This window comes from Bactrocera dorsalis, chromosome 3, assembly GCF_023373825.1.
Source record: "Bactrocera dorsalis isolate Fly_Bdor chromosome 3, ASM2337382v1, whole genome shotgun sequence".
Lineage (NCBI taxonomy): Eukaryota > Metazoa > Arthropoda > Insecta > Diptera > Tephritidae > Bactrocera > Bactrocera dorsalis.
The window spans coordinates 23,874,673-23,890,891 of NC_064305.1; the positions used below are offsets into that span (position 1 = coordinate 23,874,673).

At 32.3% G+C, this 16,219-nt stretch overlaps 1 protein-coding gene across 23 annotated transcripts in view; it reads right to left on the bottom strand.

The window, feature by feature from the left end:
• Positions 1–16,219, bottom strand: part of LOC105228676 (protein hu-li tai shao) — a 75,553-nt gene that overhangs the window by 24,047 nt on the left and 35,287 nt on the right. For 22 of the 23 annotated variants that reach the window (XM_011208598.4, XM_011208597.4, XM_011208596.4 and 19 more), the window contains 7 exons: positions 8,923–9,200; positions 8,212–8,686; positions 6,641–7,376; positions 6,443–6,566; positions 2,350–2,460; positions 1,983–2,277; positions 1,784–1,909 (listed from right to left, as the gene is read on the bottom strand). In XM_011208598.4, coding sequence (XP_011206900.2) covers positions 1,784–1,909; positions 1,983–2,277; positions 2,350–2,460; positions 6,443–6,566; positions 6,641–7,376; positions 8,212–8,686; positions 8,923–9,024 — 1,969 coding nt within the window. In that variant the 5' untranslated portion in view covers positions 9,025–9,200. Of the gene's footprint in view, positions 1–1,783; positions 1,910–1,982; positions 2,278–2,349; positions 2,461–6,442; positions 6,567–6,640; positions 7,377–8,211; positions 8,687–8,922; positions 9,201–9,282; positions 9,815–16,219 lie in introns of those variants that run through there. The other variant, XM_049451581.1, reaches the window with a different exon arrangement.

Here is a 16,219-nt window from a genome sequence, read left to right on the forward strand (position 1 = left end):
ACACCATTTTCAGGCCTTGGGACACATTAAAACTAATATTTAGTTCTAGACCTACCTATATATTAATATAGTGATATACTACAATTTTAATATGACTTATAACGGGATTCTGTAACCAGTCTCTAGTCTCTATTTGAGGAAAAGTCTCAATTTGTGACTAGTTACTATTCACTAAATAACTCAAATTTGAGACCTGAGAGTTAGCAGGTCACAAACTAAAAAGAACCCTTGCTGCCATTTTGAATATACTGAATAGAGATCATCATAGATATTAATCGATTGTCGTTTTTTATATTAAGTAAGCAACTCAAACACGAAAAGGTTAAAATTAAATCAATTTTACATAAATTTCGTAAATATGAAACCAGGTCAACATATATTTTTATTTTTATTGATAATTATGTTTTTTGACTATGTTATAGAAAATTTAATATTTGTTATCGACATAATTATTTTCATTCAAGTGTAAAATCATCTCTGAATAATGAAATGTATAAGATTTTGTGACTGTCCCTTACTCGCTTATTATACGCGGCAACTTTTGTCTCGGCAACTCTTGGTTTATAGGCGAGGGGGCGACGAGGAGAGGAGAATCGCGCCGAGTTTCCAGTGTTCAGCAACTCGCTTTGTGTTCTTATTCGTAGCAGTTCGCTGCGACGTTTTTCGGCATTCGTGTTCTTTCTTTCGTAGTACATAGTTGCATTTGAGTATATTTTTTTGAAATTAATATTTTGAATATATTTAAAAAATTTAATTTCATCTTTTGGCAAGTAATTTGCAAATATGTATACAGATATACATAATATAATATAAATATTTAAAAAAATGGAGTATGACGAGTATCGAATTAATTAAAGATATTTTGAAATGTATGGAGAAAGCCATACAAATTGATTCAGACGATAGCGAAAAGGGTGACATATGTACATACTTATGTGAAAGTCTGTCATATAATCTTTGTTTTAATTTTGAATTATAAATAAAATGTATTTCTTAATTGTCAGAACTGATTAATATATGTGATAGAGATGCCCAAATACCCATAAGGAAAAAGAAACGACAATGGGTTAAAGTAAAGTGAAAGAGAATGAGAAAAAAACTCGAACATAGTTGCGCAACACAAGTTGCTCGTGTGAAGGTAATGGGCGACAGCAAAAGAGAATCGCCCGAGAATTAGCAACTTTTGTTGCCGCGTATAATAATAGACTTACAGAATAGCAAAATCGTCTCAAGTCTCAAAAATTGTCTCCAACTTAAAATCTCAAATTTAGAGACTTGAGACTGTATCACAGTACAGAATCGCACTGTTAGAAACATTATTGTATTTGTAGCAGCTAACGAAACACTCTTAAGACCGTTTTGTTGTTGTTGTAGCATCAGAATTCTGTCTAGTTGACAGTCCTTGGCCGCATAAAAATCTGGGTCCGTTCCGGTTACGTAAACCCAACTGTCGTGGGAAGGTTTTCTCAATGTTTGGTTAGCAGTCTTGATTCAGCTAACAGTTAACTATTCTGTGAACCTGTCTGTTGTTGTGCCTTTAGCCCTGCTGAAGTAATGCTTCTTCAATCCGAACACTTACACCGGATTATAGTTAATCTGCAAATTCTTCATTCATTTGTACAGTAAAAGTTTAATTTTTTCTTAGATTTCTGTTTATCGCATCACTATTGGCATGTTAATAACTAACAGCGTATTACAACTAGCCTAACAATGGCCTGGCCACTATTTTCTCTACACTTTTAACATTTACAATATTCTCGTAATGACACTTCTTAGAGCTCACCTGAAACATCTTCTGGCTCTGATTGACTAACTGCGGCAGTTGCGATTGTTATTTGTTTCGTCTGTGGTGGTGCTGAGATTGGCATCGAACTCAGTGGCTCCGATTCGGAGAAATCAGTATCGGTATCTAGGCAGGGAGGAAACAATGAATATTTATAGTACCTGGAAAGCCAGAATCATTTTCTCAGAGATGCACTTACATTCACCATGAATGCTCTTCTTCTTACGCTCCACCGTGCGTTTGTATTCGTTTAACTCATCATCGGTGACATTATCGAATGGATTTTTAGCATATGGTGCCTTATAAACAGCTGCATTATGTTGATAGCCACGTTGTATGATACCCTTAGAGGCTGCGCCCATTAACACAACATGATCACCGGCCGATGAAACGGTCGCATCCTTAATACGATTGGCCTCATCCCATGTAACACCCTCGAGGATGTGTGATTGTGGACCGGCGGATATTTTATCAGCCCGACGATTGTCTTTGATCTAGAGTAAGAAAAAGGTTTTAATTGTATAATTTCTTGTAGTTACCTCTTATAATTGCAATGTATTTCTTACTTGTTGTTGCAAGCGTCTGAACTCTTTTGGATTTGTTCCCGCTGGCACAAATTGCAAGGGATCTTCGATGCGTACCGGTGTCGAGTGTGTTGGTGAACCTTCGGCTACCCACTAATAACGGCAACATTGTTTGTGGTGACAAATATAGCGAAGAAAAGGCGATGGTAGGGATCGGAGGCATTTTGGATTTTGTTAGAGTGGTGGTCGAGAATTTTTCATATTATGCACAAAGAGCGTACACGGAAATGGTAAATCAAATTACATTTGGGAATATGCCGTCATTTAAGTATTTTAGATTTGATACGAATTTGAGTTTTGAGGCAGCGCAATGTGGCGTTCATTTGCAGTTTGAAAAAAAGATATGCAATGAAAGTAGAAAGAGAAAGAAAATATTGGTAAGTTTTTAACGGATTTTCTTTTTACTATAACTAATTAAATTTCACTTTTTACTTTATATTATGACTTAGTTGTTTGGGAAAACGTAAATTATAATTGCCGGATTCACAGTACGTAAGTATATATTGAACAACAATTGCCTAGCTTACAAAAATTTAAGCGGTGAATCTCTCAAATGTACATATAAATATGTATGTAAATGTTTGTATATTTGTTAGTTATAAAAATTTTACTTGTATCGTGCTTAAAAATATGTTTAATTTCTATAACTTAAAAAATTAAAAATATATATGTATATACAAATGTTAAAAATATATAACTATATATTTATAGAATGTACATACATAAGATATATTAAAATTGCGGTTAGTTTTGAGTATAATTAATGTGAGTACATATCTCTTTTACTGAAATTAAACTATACATAATAATCAAATAATAAAAATTAAATAAAATCACAAAATATAATTAAATAAGTAAATATAATAGTGAGTTCAAAATGAAAATTTCATTTTAATAAATAATAACAAAGAAAATAATAATAAAAATATAATATTTTTACATGATTGAAAATTTGTGTAACGTTTCTAAACATATCTGTATTAATAAGAATATTGTTATTATTATAACTTATTTATTAGTGTTGTTACGTGTTACTTAGATTTAATATTATTTTTTCGTTATTAAAAACATTCCCTCACAAAGCAAAGCAATTTATACAAAATAATATATACATCAAGAGTAAAAAAGAAACAAAACATAGAAATATTAAAAAAAGCGAAATGAAATATATATAACAAAAATAGCTCAATGCCCATTAGAAACTGATAAAGCGTCTATATACAATGATTAAACTTCATTGATATGGCGAATTAAAAGTTTTGAATATTGAATCATCATGACACTGGAATCAACTGTTGAGAATTACATGTGATTTTGTATGAAGCTGTAACTATTGGCTCCCTTTATTTGTGATGCAGTGCCTTCGGTAGAACCCATATATTGCATGCGCTCTTCATTTTTTTGATGTAACGCATTAAATAAAAAATACTTATTCAACTAATATGTGAATGATAAAAAGTTAATCATGCAAACATGCAACAAAACAATATAAAAATTATTATTAAGACGGCAAAAAAAGATAAAAGAAAACATAAAATATGCAAACCAATTTTTTCTATCGATTATTAAGACGCAAGAAAATACATATAAGAAATTGTTAATGTAGGGGTGAATTTTAATATGCCACTCTTGACAAGAAACTTAAAGGGCTTATCTGGAATACTTTCCATTGCAACAAGACTTGTGTATATTATATATTTCTATTACTTTATGCATAAACGTTTAAATGTAATTATTTATAATTTAATATTATATACATATTTATTATTTTTTAGACTTTAAAACACAATTCCAAAAGCTTTCTAAAAAATATTTCTTGCGTGCCAACAATCGATATTATTACATTATTACATACACAAAATTATTAACAAGTATTTTATATTTTAATATGTATATACATATATATTAGTACAGTATTTTAGACTAAAAAACTCAAAATCTCATTGGTATTATACACAAAAATATGTAAATTTTTTAAATGCTCTAAAAGTATTTAAATTACAAATATTATTAAAGTACAATGCGTTAATAGGTTAACATTTTCTTTCTCTTTCTATATTTTTTGCTCTTTTCAATGCTGCTCGCATTGCACGTGTGATTACTTTTGATTTTTTTTTTACATTTTCATTTAATAAAAAACGCATTTATGTATGCTCTCATCAATTTGATGATAGAACTGCATTACGCTGCTCAACAGCGATTCCCAGTAGAAAAGCGAAAAAGCGTCGTCAATATCAAGGTTATTAGCAGCCGCAGTTCAAGCAAAAGTCCTCACAAGTAATTAATTACTCAAGCGAAGTTAAAGAGAATATATTTCGTGTCAATGCATCAATGGTTAATTTGGTATTCTAAGTTTGTTTAGTTTTAGTTGGGCATGTAGTAATTAAAAAGAAAATTATTTTTTTTTTTTTATTGGTTTATTTTCATTAAAATATATTATTATGTATTTCACTTGCTTTGCTTTAACTATACCACAAACACATTTGAAAGCATTTACTTAGCTAATAATGTGTGATTCATATTTTTTGTAATTTTATTGCATTAAATTAAAATTACTTATTTCATCGAATTGCTGCAAAATTAATAAAGTAATTTTATTATGGATGATTATCCGTAAACTGTGTTATATTGTTCATGTAAGATTATAGTAAGATAGGCAGGAGCTTTTATTAGCTGAAATTAGGATGCGAGAATGGACCGAAAAATAATTCTTTTACAATTGCATCTGTATAGAGACTGCATTTTAATAATAATATTAATATGGCAATACTTCTAAAAATTATCTAATATAATAAGAAATATATTTATGTATAAAAATAGATTGTAATCCAATTAATTTTTTAGTCATTACAATAAGCACAAATATTTTTCGGTCGCATTTCACAATAAATTGTGCTATTTTGAAAACTACTTTGCAGCTTTATTTATTTGATTGTAATTTTTAAAGTTTAATGCGCTTCTCTAACCTAAAAAATGCTGGCTATGAAAATCTAAAGGAGTTTAAAGCTAAGCATAAATTGTAAATGGAATGTTGTGTTGTGTTAAAAATCAAAAAAAAAAAAATAGAAACAAATTAATAAAAAAAAAAAATTATAAAAAATAGAAAATACCAAACCTTATCACAAAATAAAATAATAAAAGAAAAATTCATATCGGAATTAATTTTTAAGTAAGTTTTAAATACATATGTATAAGAGCGCATTAAAGATAACTTAGTAATGTGAAAAACTAAAACAAAAGAGTTAAAAATAAATTTAAAAAATATAAGCATAAAGCTTAAAAATCATTATTGCAACTATATCAAATAAAAAGAAATAGTTAAAAAAAAATATTAAACTACTTAGTAAATGATAATTCCCTAAACCAATACAATTAAATATATAAAATTACTATACTTATTTCATTTTTTACTAAGGCGCTCCTTTTATTTTATTTTTTTTTTTTGTCAAATTAATAGAGTCTTTTCGACTAGTTAAAAATCATATTCTTAAAACTTTTATGGCAGTTTTTTTCAAAGTATACTGCATGGAAAATAAAAAACTTATTAAAAAATACAGAAAAGCTGAATAAACATTAAAGTATATGTGCACGTAATAATCGTTTTGTAAGCATCATCTCAATTGTAATTCATTTTTAAATGTTTAATTTGAGTTCGCATTAAAAATTGTTTAAAATTTGTAAATAAGAACGTAAACATATAACAACTTTACGTTTAGGTAAGACAAACAGTGCCTATATATCTTTTACTAATAGAAAAAAATATTGAGCGGCGGCAGCAATGTTTTAGCAGTATTTGTTTTTCTATAAAAGCTACATTTATAATTCATATTTAAATGTTGGTAAGAGCTAATTAGCAAACTTTATAACCCCAAACATATTTGTCATACATTTTCTATAAGAATTAGTTTCGTTATATCATAAATATTCTTATAATAATTAGCTTTCATCTTTTTTGGTACGGTTGGTTAGTGGGGCGCTTTTGATTTTGTGTTTTTATTTAAGGTTTTCATAGCATTTTTATTTCATTTTAGTTCTGACTTGCTTCAGATTTATCTTCAAAAGTAATAATCTCTACCTTTGTAATCTTCTTGGGATCGGGTGTGCCAGTTTCCAGTACCTCAACCTTCTGGTAGACATTTGGCGAGTTAAGCCATCGGCTGCGATCACCACCCTTGCGTAAGTCACCCTTCTTCCAGATGCTAGAAATAAAAATTATAACAAATCAATAAGATAATAACTATTTCCTCGATTTTTTTATTTTTTCTCCACTTACCCCTGCTTCAAGAGTTCCTCTTCTTCGAGTAGATAACCCAGCGAGCTAACAGCTGGTGGCAGCTCAACATCATTTTTCGGCTTCGGAGGATCCGACTTGATCAACGGATGGCGATAAATGTAACCGGTGCGATAACCGGCATTATCCAACATACGCATGAGTGCCTCAAATTCAGCACCACCGACGCGCCACTTAGGTGCACCTGTGGTGGACTTTGCGGCAACAGCAACACCACCAGCTTCGGTAGTGGCTGCAGCGACCTCGGCAGCATTGGCCTCGACTGTTGCCACAGCGGCAGCGAATTTCTTCTCCAAATCCTCAGGTGGGCGGCGCGCTTCAGCATAAATAGCTTTGCGTGATTCTTCCGGTATCAATACCAAATTATCCACGCCGACTGGCAGTAGTTGTAATTGTGTTTCACAGGCTTTCACAATATGACTGGCAGCAAAGAATGCCTCCTCGATGGTTTCACCACAACACAATGCACCATAATTACTGAGTATCAATACTTTGGAGTTGGGACCGAGTGCGCGCACTAAGCGATCACGTTCATCGGCATCCATTTGTGTGCCTGTATACGAGTGTGTGGTCACTTCGCCCAAAACACAAGCATCACGAGTCAATGGCAGTAGACCAACCTTCAACGAAGAGACAGCAACGACGGGTGTGCACCCAATATAGATCGCGCAACGGATATCTGGGCGCGCAGCATGCACCACTGAGTGTAAGGCAAAGTCTAAAGGGGGGGAAAATATATATTCTTAGTAAAATGTATAATTCAAACTACGAATTTAAAAACTCTTGCGTTTTGAAAATATTTTGAGAATATAGATATATGTATGTATGTACATATTTTTAAGGAATTTGCATTAACAAAATGTCTAGTTATTAATAAAAATTTATGTGAATTTCTTAAAACTTTATATTTAATCATAAGACTATATAAAATCCATTAAAAAACAAGAAATTCATTTATAAGCACATCAAATTACTAACTCAACTTTATTAGCTTCATTTTTATGTCATTCCATAAACTAGTATGTAATAATAGATTCATGTTGTTTATTTTTATCTATTTAACTTGTATTTCTTATTTTTATTTTCTTCAATTTTTTAATTATTATCTTTTATTTAATTTTTTTCATTTATTTTGTTATTTTTCTTCGTTAGAAATCTATTTTTTTTTATTTTGTTTATTTATTTGTTAAACATGTTCTCTTCCTTTCAATATTTTCTTTATTAAATGAGGAATTAATATAAAAATTCGTGGTCATGTAGTTATGTTTTATTTAGTTTATCTCAATTTAAAGTGATTTATTTTTTGTTTTCATAATTGTTTGAACATCTTTAATAATTTTTAATTTCATTATTATTATTTTTTAATTAAAATAAATAAGATTTTTATTATGCACTTTTCTTATTTTGTTTTTAATTTACTGTCTACATTTTGCATTATTTTATTTTTGATACATTTTTTAAACCTTTATTTTTGTGACATTTTCAGTAAAAAAAATTGATATATGATCTCCACAAATGTTTAAATACAGATATTAATTTAATGACACACTTACGATTCTTATTCACTCCGAAATTAGTGGTGCCCTGTTCCACAACCTGGCCCTGCATATCAACCTTGTTCAGTGATGACGCCGTTATCTCATGATACATCATTCCATAGGGATTCACCAAGAAATTCTCCTGGTCGACTTTGAGACGGGCGGTGATCTGTGCGCCCAGCCCTTGCGTCCAACCATACAGATCCAACAAACGGAATGTGGCAGCCAATTTACAACGCAAAATCTTTTCACCCTTGGCATAACCCATCGATTCAACGCCGCGTATATCATTAATTGGCAGCATACAATTAGTAGCCTTGAAGACATTACCGACACGCGTCGATGTCGGTACGCCCATTATGTCGGATAACTGTTGCAGTATACCGCCACCATCACGTGCCGAATCCACGATGCGTTCCAATTCCTCGCGAAAAAGTTTCGAACCCATAATGGCCTCAACACGTTTGCGACGCTCCATTTCGCGCATATCCTATAAAAAAAAATTACTTAATTAAATACCAATAAATTCTTTAATTTTAAATCATTAAATCTGGCGAAGAAGTGCGAATGGCAAATGTAGTAAATGTTTAGTAATTTGTGGTTTTCACTCAGACTAATTGAACCAGTGTGAAAAATCGATGCAGCTGTGGACAATCATTCATTGGGCTGCACTACAATTTGGCTGCTTGGCCACTTACGGTAAAAAAGTGCTTTTCATATGCATACCTGCTCAATATCGGCTGGACGTGCTTTACTGCTATCATCCTCTTCGACAGCGGAAAGGTCTATGCCATTCTGTGGCGGTGGCTGCTGTTCAACTTCAGTCATATTTGTTAGTTGTTTTTACTTTTATTTATGGCTGCTATATATACGTTTTTATATATTTTATATGTATTTTAAATATCCGTTTCTGTATATATTTTTCAATGGTTGTCTGTTACACAAAAATTTAGATTGTTCCCGATTTTATCTTAATTTTCCCTCCATAAATGAATGAAAATGTGCTGTAATGATAAGAATATAGAGACATTGTTAGAAATTTGCAATAATAAAAAATATAATCTTAAAACACATATATACACGTACTCAATCATAGACAGACAAATACATTAAAATGCGGTAAAGCCAATAAACGACACTCAATTAAACAAACTTCTAAACGCAAACGCCCACTAACTTATGTGGATATAACCGACCGACCACCTGCCTGTGCATTTCGCAGGAGACTGAACGTCTATGCAATGCTGAAGGACGTCTACTATGAAAATGTGTATTAAGCTGGAGGGAGAATGCACAAACAGCATATGAAAAGGATGTGATTCCAAAAAGGATGAGCGCATAACAACCCAATGTAAAAAGATACATTCATTGTCGTCGTCCTCCTCGACGGTGGCGACCTTAAAAAGCCCGCAACAGCGCGACAAAATACGACTTGGTAGATGTGAGAACAAAATAACGACAAAAGCACGACCGAGTGTAAGCTATAATAATGGCAAAATATAGTTTATACAGCAGGACCACTTTCTCTATGCATTCATATCACTGTTTCGATAAATGCATTGCGTTGCAAGAGTAATCGGCATAAATAAGAGTACAATGGGCGCTCTATTCGCCATCGCACACGCAACTAGTTATGCAAAGAGAGCTTGGTGAGTGTAAAAGAGCGATTTGGCCCCAATTAAAAGCCGACACAAGCAGATTGCAATTGGTCTTATTGACTCATCGTTGGCAAGGTGTGTGGAAGCTAGTGTAAGCTGTTTGTTTTTGATTATCTTTCAGCTAGGTCAAAGTACGTAAGATTATATTCTTATAGTTTAAAGTGTTTAGTCTCGATAAAACCAGAAATGCACTCAATCGCGAGATATATAAAAAGCTTGTGCGAAAAGAGACATATTTATATACATATATGTATATATGTTACATATATGTATATAAATTAAATGAAATATAATTCTAATTTGTGCTTATGAGTTTTTAACTTAGTTTTAATTTTGCTATATCCTTTATTTTTTATGGGATATTTCAGAATAACTTGGTAACACTTTTTAATAATATTGTAACGGTGTTTGATATACATTCTTGGATTTCTTTTTCAATCAAATATACAGCTCATTAAAATAGCAGTGCAAGAGAAGTAAAAAAAATAAATATTACATAAATTATAATACAAAGAAATACAAAGCCGTTTAAAAAGTTCTGCCAAGATGGTATACAATGGCATAAATTATGAATTGAAGCCCGAAAAACTTGAGACCCTACGCAAAACTACAAATTTGGAGAACCCTCGCATAGTGCGGTTCAGCAAAAACAATCCTTTTGCGTCCTCTAGGGAAATAAAAGCCGAGTTGAAGTTGGAGATCAGTGACGTAACCATTCGACGACGATTGCTCAAGGAAAATTTGAATGCGCGAAGTCCACGAAAGGTGCCTTTACTAAGTCAAAGATATACCAAAGTTCGATTTGAGTTTGCCAAAAGCCATTTGAACTGGCCAATATCAAAATGGCGCAATATCCTTTGGACAAATGAGTGCAAAATGATCTTGTTTTATGGAGCAGGTTCTAGACAGTATGTCCGTCGACCTCCAAACACGGAGTATATTCCAGATTATACTTCAGATTATACGGTCAAGACAGTAAAGCACGGTAACTTTAAAATTTTGATATGGGCCATTTTTTCCTATAGCGGTGTGAGCCCAATACAAATGTTCGATGGGATCATGGATTAAAATGTGTACGTGGAGATATTAAGGAACGTTATGCTGACATGTGCCAGGTGGAATATGCCCTTAAAATGGACATTCCAGCAGGATAACGATCCAAAACAGACCAGAAAATTGGCTAAAAATTGGCTTAGCCAAGAAAAAATCGTGTTGATGCCATGGCCAGCTCTATCCCCGGATTGAAACCCCATAGAAAACTTATGAGGACACGTCAAACGCTTTGTTCCAAAACAATCCCCGTCTTCTAAGCCGCAGCTTTGGCATGCTGTTCAAGAGGCATGTGCGCAGATTCCTCTTAAGCGTTGTCAGGACTTGGTTGACTCCATACCTCGTAGGTCCGAGGCTGTAATTGTCAATAAAGGATACACAACAATGTATTAGGACAATACTAAAATATTATTTAGTATAATAAAGTTAATTAATGAGTTATGTTGATTTCACTGAACAGCACAAATTAGCGCTTTTATTTTATTATTCATTCATACTTAAAAAATATTGAATAAATTAGCACAAAATAAGTTTTAGCTCATGTAAAAACAAATAATTTATCACTTCTAAAACATTTTTTATCTCATATTGGTCTTTATAATAGAATTTGTCCATCTAGAACATACAGGTCATCTGCACTGCTATTTCAATGAACACAGCTGTATGTATCTGTATTAGAAGCCGCGTTGCAAGTAACGCATTTAAAAAATAACTTAATACATTTGAATTAATATTTATTTATCTTTTAAAGCCGACGACCGTAATTAAATTTTTTTACACCAAATACCATCATGGCAAAAAAATGCTTCCAATAAAAGTTATAATAAAAAATACTGTTTCATTCAAATTTTTAAATTTAAAAATTCGCAACCTTAAATAGAAGCACGCTCGTATTCTGTATATTTTCTTAACGCTTTTGATATCCACCAATAATAACTTCAAGGCTATTTGTGCATACAAGTGAAAAAAAATTACTCAGTAAAAACACAAGCTGTGTGAATTGTTTAGTACGTCGAGGCATCTATTAAATTTTCCATATTTTCACATTCTATTTCACCCACCATCAACCAACTGCAACTGCAATAAAATCTCGCTTTCCCAAGCATCCACTTCACTTTTTATTAATTTATTTGCTTTCGAATTGGGCACATGTCGTAGTTCTACTGTTAGTGCATTATTACACGCGGCAACTTTTGTTGCGGCAATTCTTGGTTTATAGGCGAGGGGACGACGAGGAGAGGAGAATCGCGCCGAGTTTCCAGTGTTCAGCAACTCGCTTTGTGTTCTTATTCGTAACAGTTCGCTGCGACGTTTTTCGGCATTCGTGTTCTTTCTTTCGTAGTACATAGTTGCATTTGAGTATATTTTTTTGAAATTAATATTTTGAATATATTTAAAAAATTTAATTTCATCTTTTGGCAAGTAATTTGCAAATATGTATACAGATATACATAATATAATATACATAAATATTTTAGAAAATGGAGTATGACGAAAAAATCGATTTAATTAAAGATATTGTGAAATGTATGGAGAAAGCCATACAAATTGATTCAGACGATAGTGAAAAGGGTGATATATGTATGTGAAAGTCTGTCATATAATCTTTGTTTTAATTTTGAATTATAAATAAAATGTATTTCTTAATTGTCAGAACTGATTAATATATGTGATAGAGTGGCCCAAATACCTATAAGGAAAAAGAAACGGCAATGGGTTAAAGTAAAGAGTAGACAATGGGTTAAAGTAAAGTGAAAGAGAATGAGAAAAAAACTCGAACAGAGTTGCGCAACACAAGTTGCTCGTGTGAAGGTAATGGGCGACAGCAAAAGAGAATCGCCCGAGAATTAGCAACTTTTGTCGCCGTGTAATAATAGACTTAGCGAATTGTAATAAAATAGCAACACATGAATAAATCTAAACATTTATTTTCCACTTACATCTCACAGCACTTATCACGTAAGTCCCAACCAGCAGCCAGCTGTTTCGCCGGCCATATTTACCCTCAGCTCAAATAGAATAACGCTCAAAATTTGAACCGATTACTTTTTCCTTATATTGAATTTTCGAATTTTCATTCTATTTCTTATATTTACTATGGGCTGTTGTACTACATTGAATTTCCTATTGGCTATGTTTAGGAAAATATCTGCACAAAAATAGAAATTTTGTAAGTTTTAGAACGCACCACAACAGCCGCGGACCTTCGTACGGTCAAAACGATATACATACATATGTATATACATACTACATATATTCTTTTTTTGTTTATTTAATTTAAATTTATATTTCTTACTTTAACTAAACGTAAACATTCCACAGAAAACACACGCGCGTCACACGTCATTCGCTTTGCGGCCGGCGAACTTTTCTTAAAATGCTTGGCTGTGTAATTGTGTATGTGGGGCACTTATGGCGGTACGGTCGGTCGCCTCTTTTGCCTAAATTTGTTTTCTAGAATCATTTGGTGGCCGCTAAAATTCACTTTCTCGTATGATTATTTTAGAATTTCCCAATGCTTGATTTCATTTTATTTCAAGTTGATGCTGTTTTTGCTTTATATAGGTACATACTACATTTTATTTGAGACTTGTTGAAAAATTATAAATGACAGATATTGGGGAGGGTGATAGCTACTTCTAAAAACATTTATTAATGAGAAGCGACAATTACTATTTTTGGCAGAACTTTCACAGTTTTCATCATGGGGCCACTCATTCATCCTGGTGAACAGATTTAATTAGTGAATTTTGAAAATCAAATACTTATTTTCACACAATATTATCGAAAAACTATGAACAAAATGTTAAAAGTGAAGTGATGAAGTGAAGGAGTCTCTTAATTAAGTAAAAATAAAAGGAAGACATTTATTCACATTTGATTGAACTTAGAATGATTTGTTTTAGCAATATATAAGAAACAAGTAAAGAAGGGCTAAGTTCGGGTGTCACCGAACATTTTATACTCTCGCATGATAAAGTGATAATCGAGATTTCATTATCCGTCATTTACATATTTTTTTATTTTGCTGTAAAATTAATTAGATTAGTAGTTCCTGAGATATGGTTTTTGGTCCATAAGTGGGCGACGCCACGCCCATTTTCAATTTTTAAAAAAAGCCTGGGTGCAGCTTCCTTCTGCCATTTCTTCCGTAAAATTTAGTGTTTCTGACGTTTTTTGTTAGTCGGTTAACGCACTTTTAGTGATTTTCAACATAACCTTTGTATGGGAGGTGGGCGTGGTTATTATCCGATTTCTTCCATTTTTGAACTGTATATGGAAATGCCTGAAGGAAACGACTCTATAGAGTTTGGTTGACATAGCTATAGTAGTTTCCGAGATATGTACAAAAAACTTAGTAAGGGGCGGGGCCACGCCCACTTTTCCAAAAAAAATACGTCCAAATATGCCCCTCCCTAATGCGATCCTTTGTGCCAAATTTCACTTTAATATCTTTATTTATGGCTTAATTATGACACTTTATAGGTTTTCGGTTTTCGCCATTTTGTGGGCGTGGCAGTGGGCCGATTTTGCCCATCTTCGAACTTAACCTTCTTATGGAGCCAAGAAATACGTGTACCAAGTTTCATCATGATATCTCAATTTTTACTCAAGTTATAGCTTGCACGGGCGGACGGACGGACGGACAGACAGACATCCGGATTTCAACTCTACTCGTCACCCTGATCACTTTGGTATATACATATAACCCTATATCTGACTCTTTTAGTTTTAGGACTTACAAACAACCGTTATGTGAACAAAACTATAATACCCTCCTTAGCAACTTTGTTGCGAGAGTATAAAAATTTAATTAAAATAGTATATTAGAAATAAATTGTATTTAGATTAAATAAAATAAAACGTGTGTAGCGAGCACTTATAAATATAACAAAGTACAATTACGAACAGTCATTTAATAGAAAATTAAAAATTGTAGCTTTAACGAGGAAGCAGAACGTTTTATAACTTTATTAACGGTACTTTTAAATTTGCCAACATTTGCGAAAAGTTATCTTATTGTCACGGTTTTCTTATTTTATTTTTACAATTGTTTTTATTGCCGTTACCCTTTAAACGTGGGTTGTCACAAAACGAAACGAACCGCGTCAGTCAGCAATTATGTATGTTCACAGTTACAAGAAAAGGAGAAAAAAACATTAAAGCAAATAAAATGTTAAACACAACCAACACTTTTCGTTTGAGTTCATTCAAGAGGTGTTTGTCACTACTTATTCGAGATTGACACTCAATAACACTTGTGTAGTGTTGAACATCATTTTTCATTAATTAAAACCGGCAAATAACTAGTTGCTTAGTAACGAATATAATATTAATAAACAGATAAATATAAAATGCAGATTATTTTTCAAATATTATATTCCACAAAAATATATGTATGTATATTACGTTTTCCGTAAAAAAGTTCCAAATTGCTTGCACTTACTCGCTATACGTACTCGTTAACATTTGCCCCTTGCCCATCACAATATGCAATGCAGCTCAAACTTGAGAATTACTGTTATTGCAAAATGCATTCATTGGTGCTTCAACGTATCTCGTTGAATATGATTCGTCATTCTATGGTAATTATGTGTGCTTTATTATGTTGCAATCAGAGAAATAATGGGTGTAAATGTAAAGGGAACGTTCGTTGAGTGTTCAGTTGCATTGCGAAATTTTTATCTAGTGCAAAAGTGCAGTTTCTAATGTTAATTACGCATATTTTTTCAACAAGCCACATACATATGTACATATGTTAATGGCGCTTTTTCTGCCTATAAGCGCAGCTAATGCTTATAGGTTTTATATGTTACATTGAGCAGAATAATATCCTCACCTCTATTGTTGGGCAGAAAATATTTATATGGGAAACGGCGCGATATCGTCATGGAACTTCCGCAAGTCACACTAACTACGTGAGAGATATGTCCCATTTTATGTTTATATTTATATACAAAATATTTATGCTAGCTGACTGACCAACCATGTACTAAAAACAAATAGCAGGAAAACATGGACGATAGCACCGGGGGCAAAAGTAGTGGTAATCCATAAAATATATGCATAACAAAGAAAACATTTCAACAAAATTTTGAATAAAACTTATGCAAAATGCATCTAGAGGAACTAGGCTCTAGACTGAAAATTAAAACCTCTATTTTTACATTACGAGTATGTAAAGAAAGGTTGAAAAATTATAAATAATTGTTAATTGGAGGAACAAATATTTTGGATTGAAAAATGGTTAATTTCTTTTGACTAAATCAAAATTATATTGCTGAATCTCTCTTACTAATAAATATTAATCATTG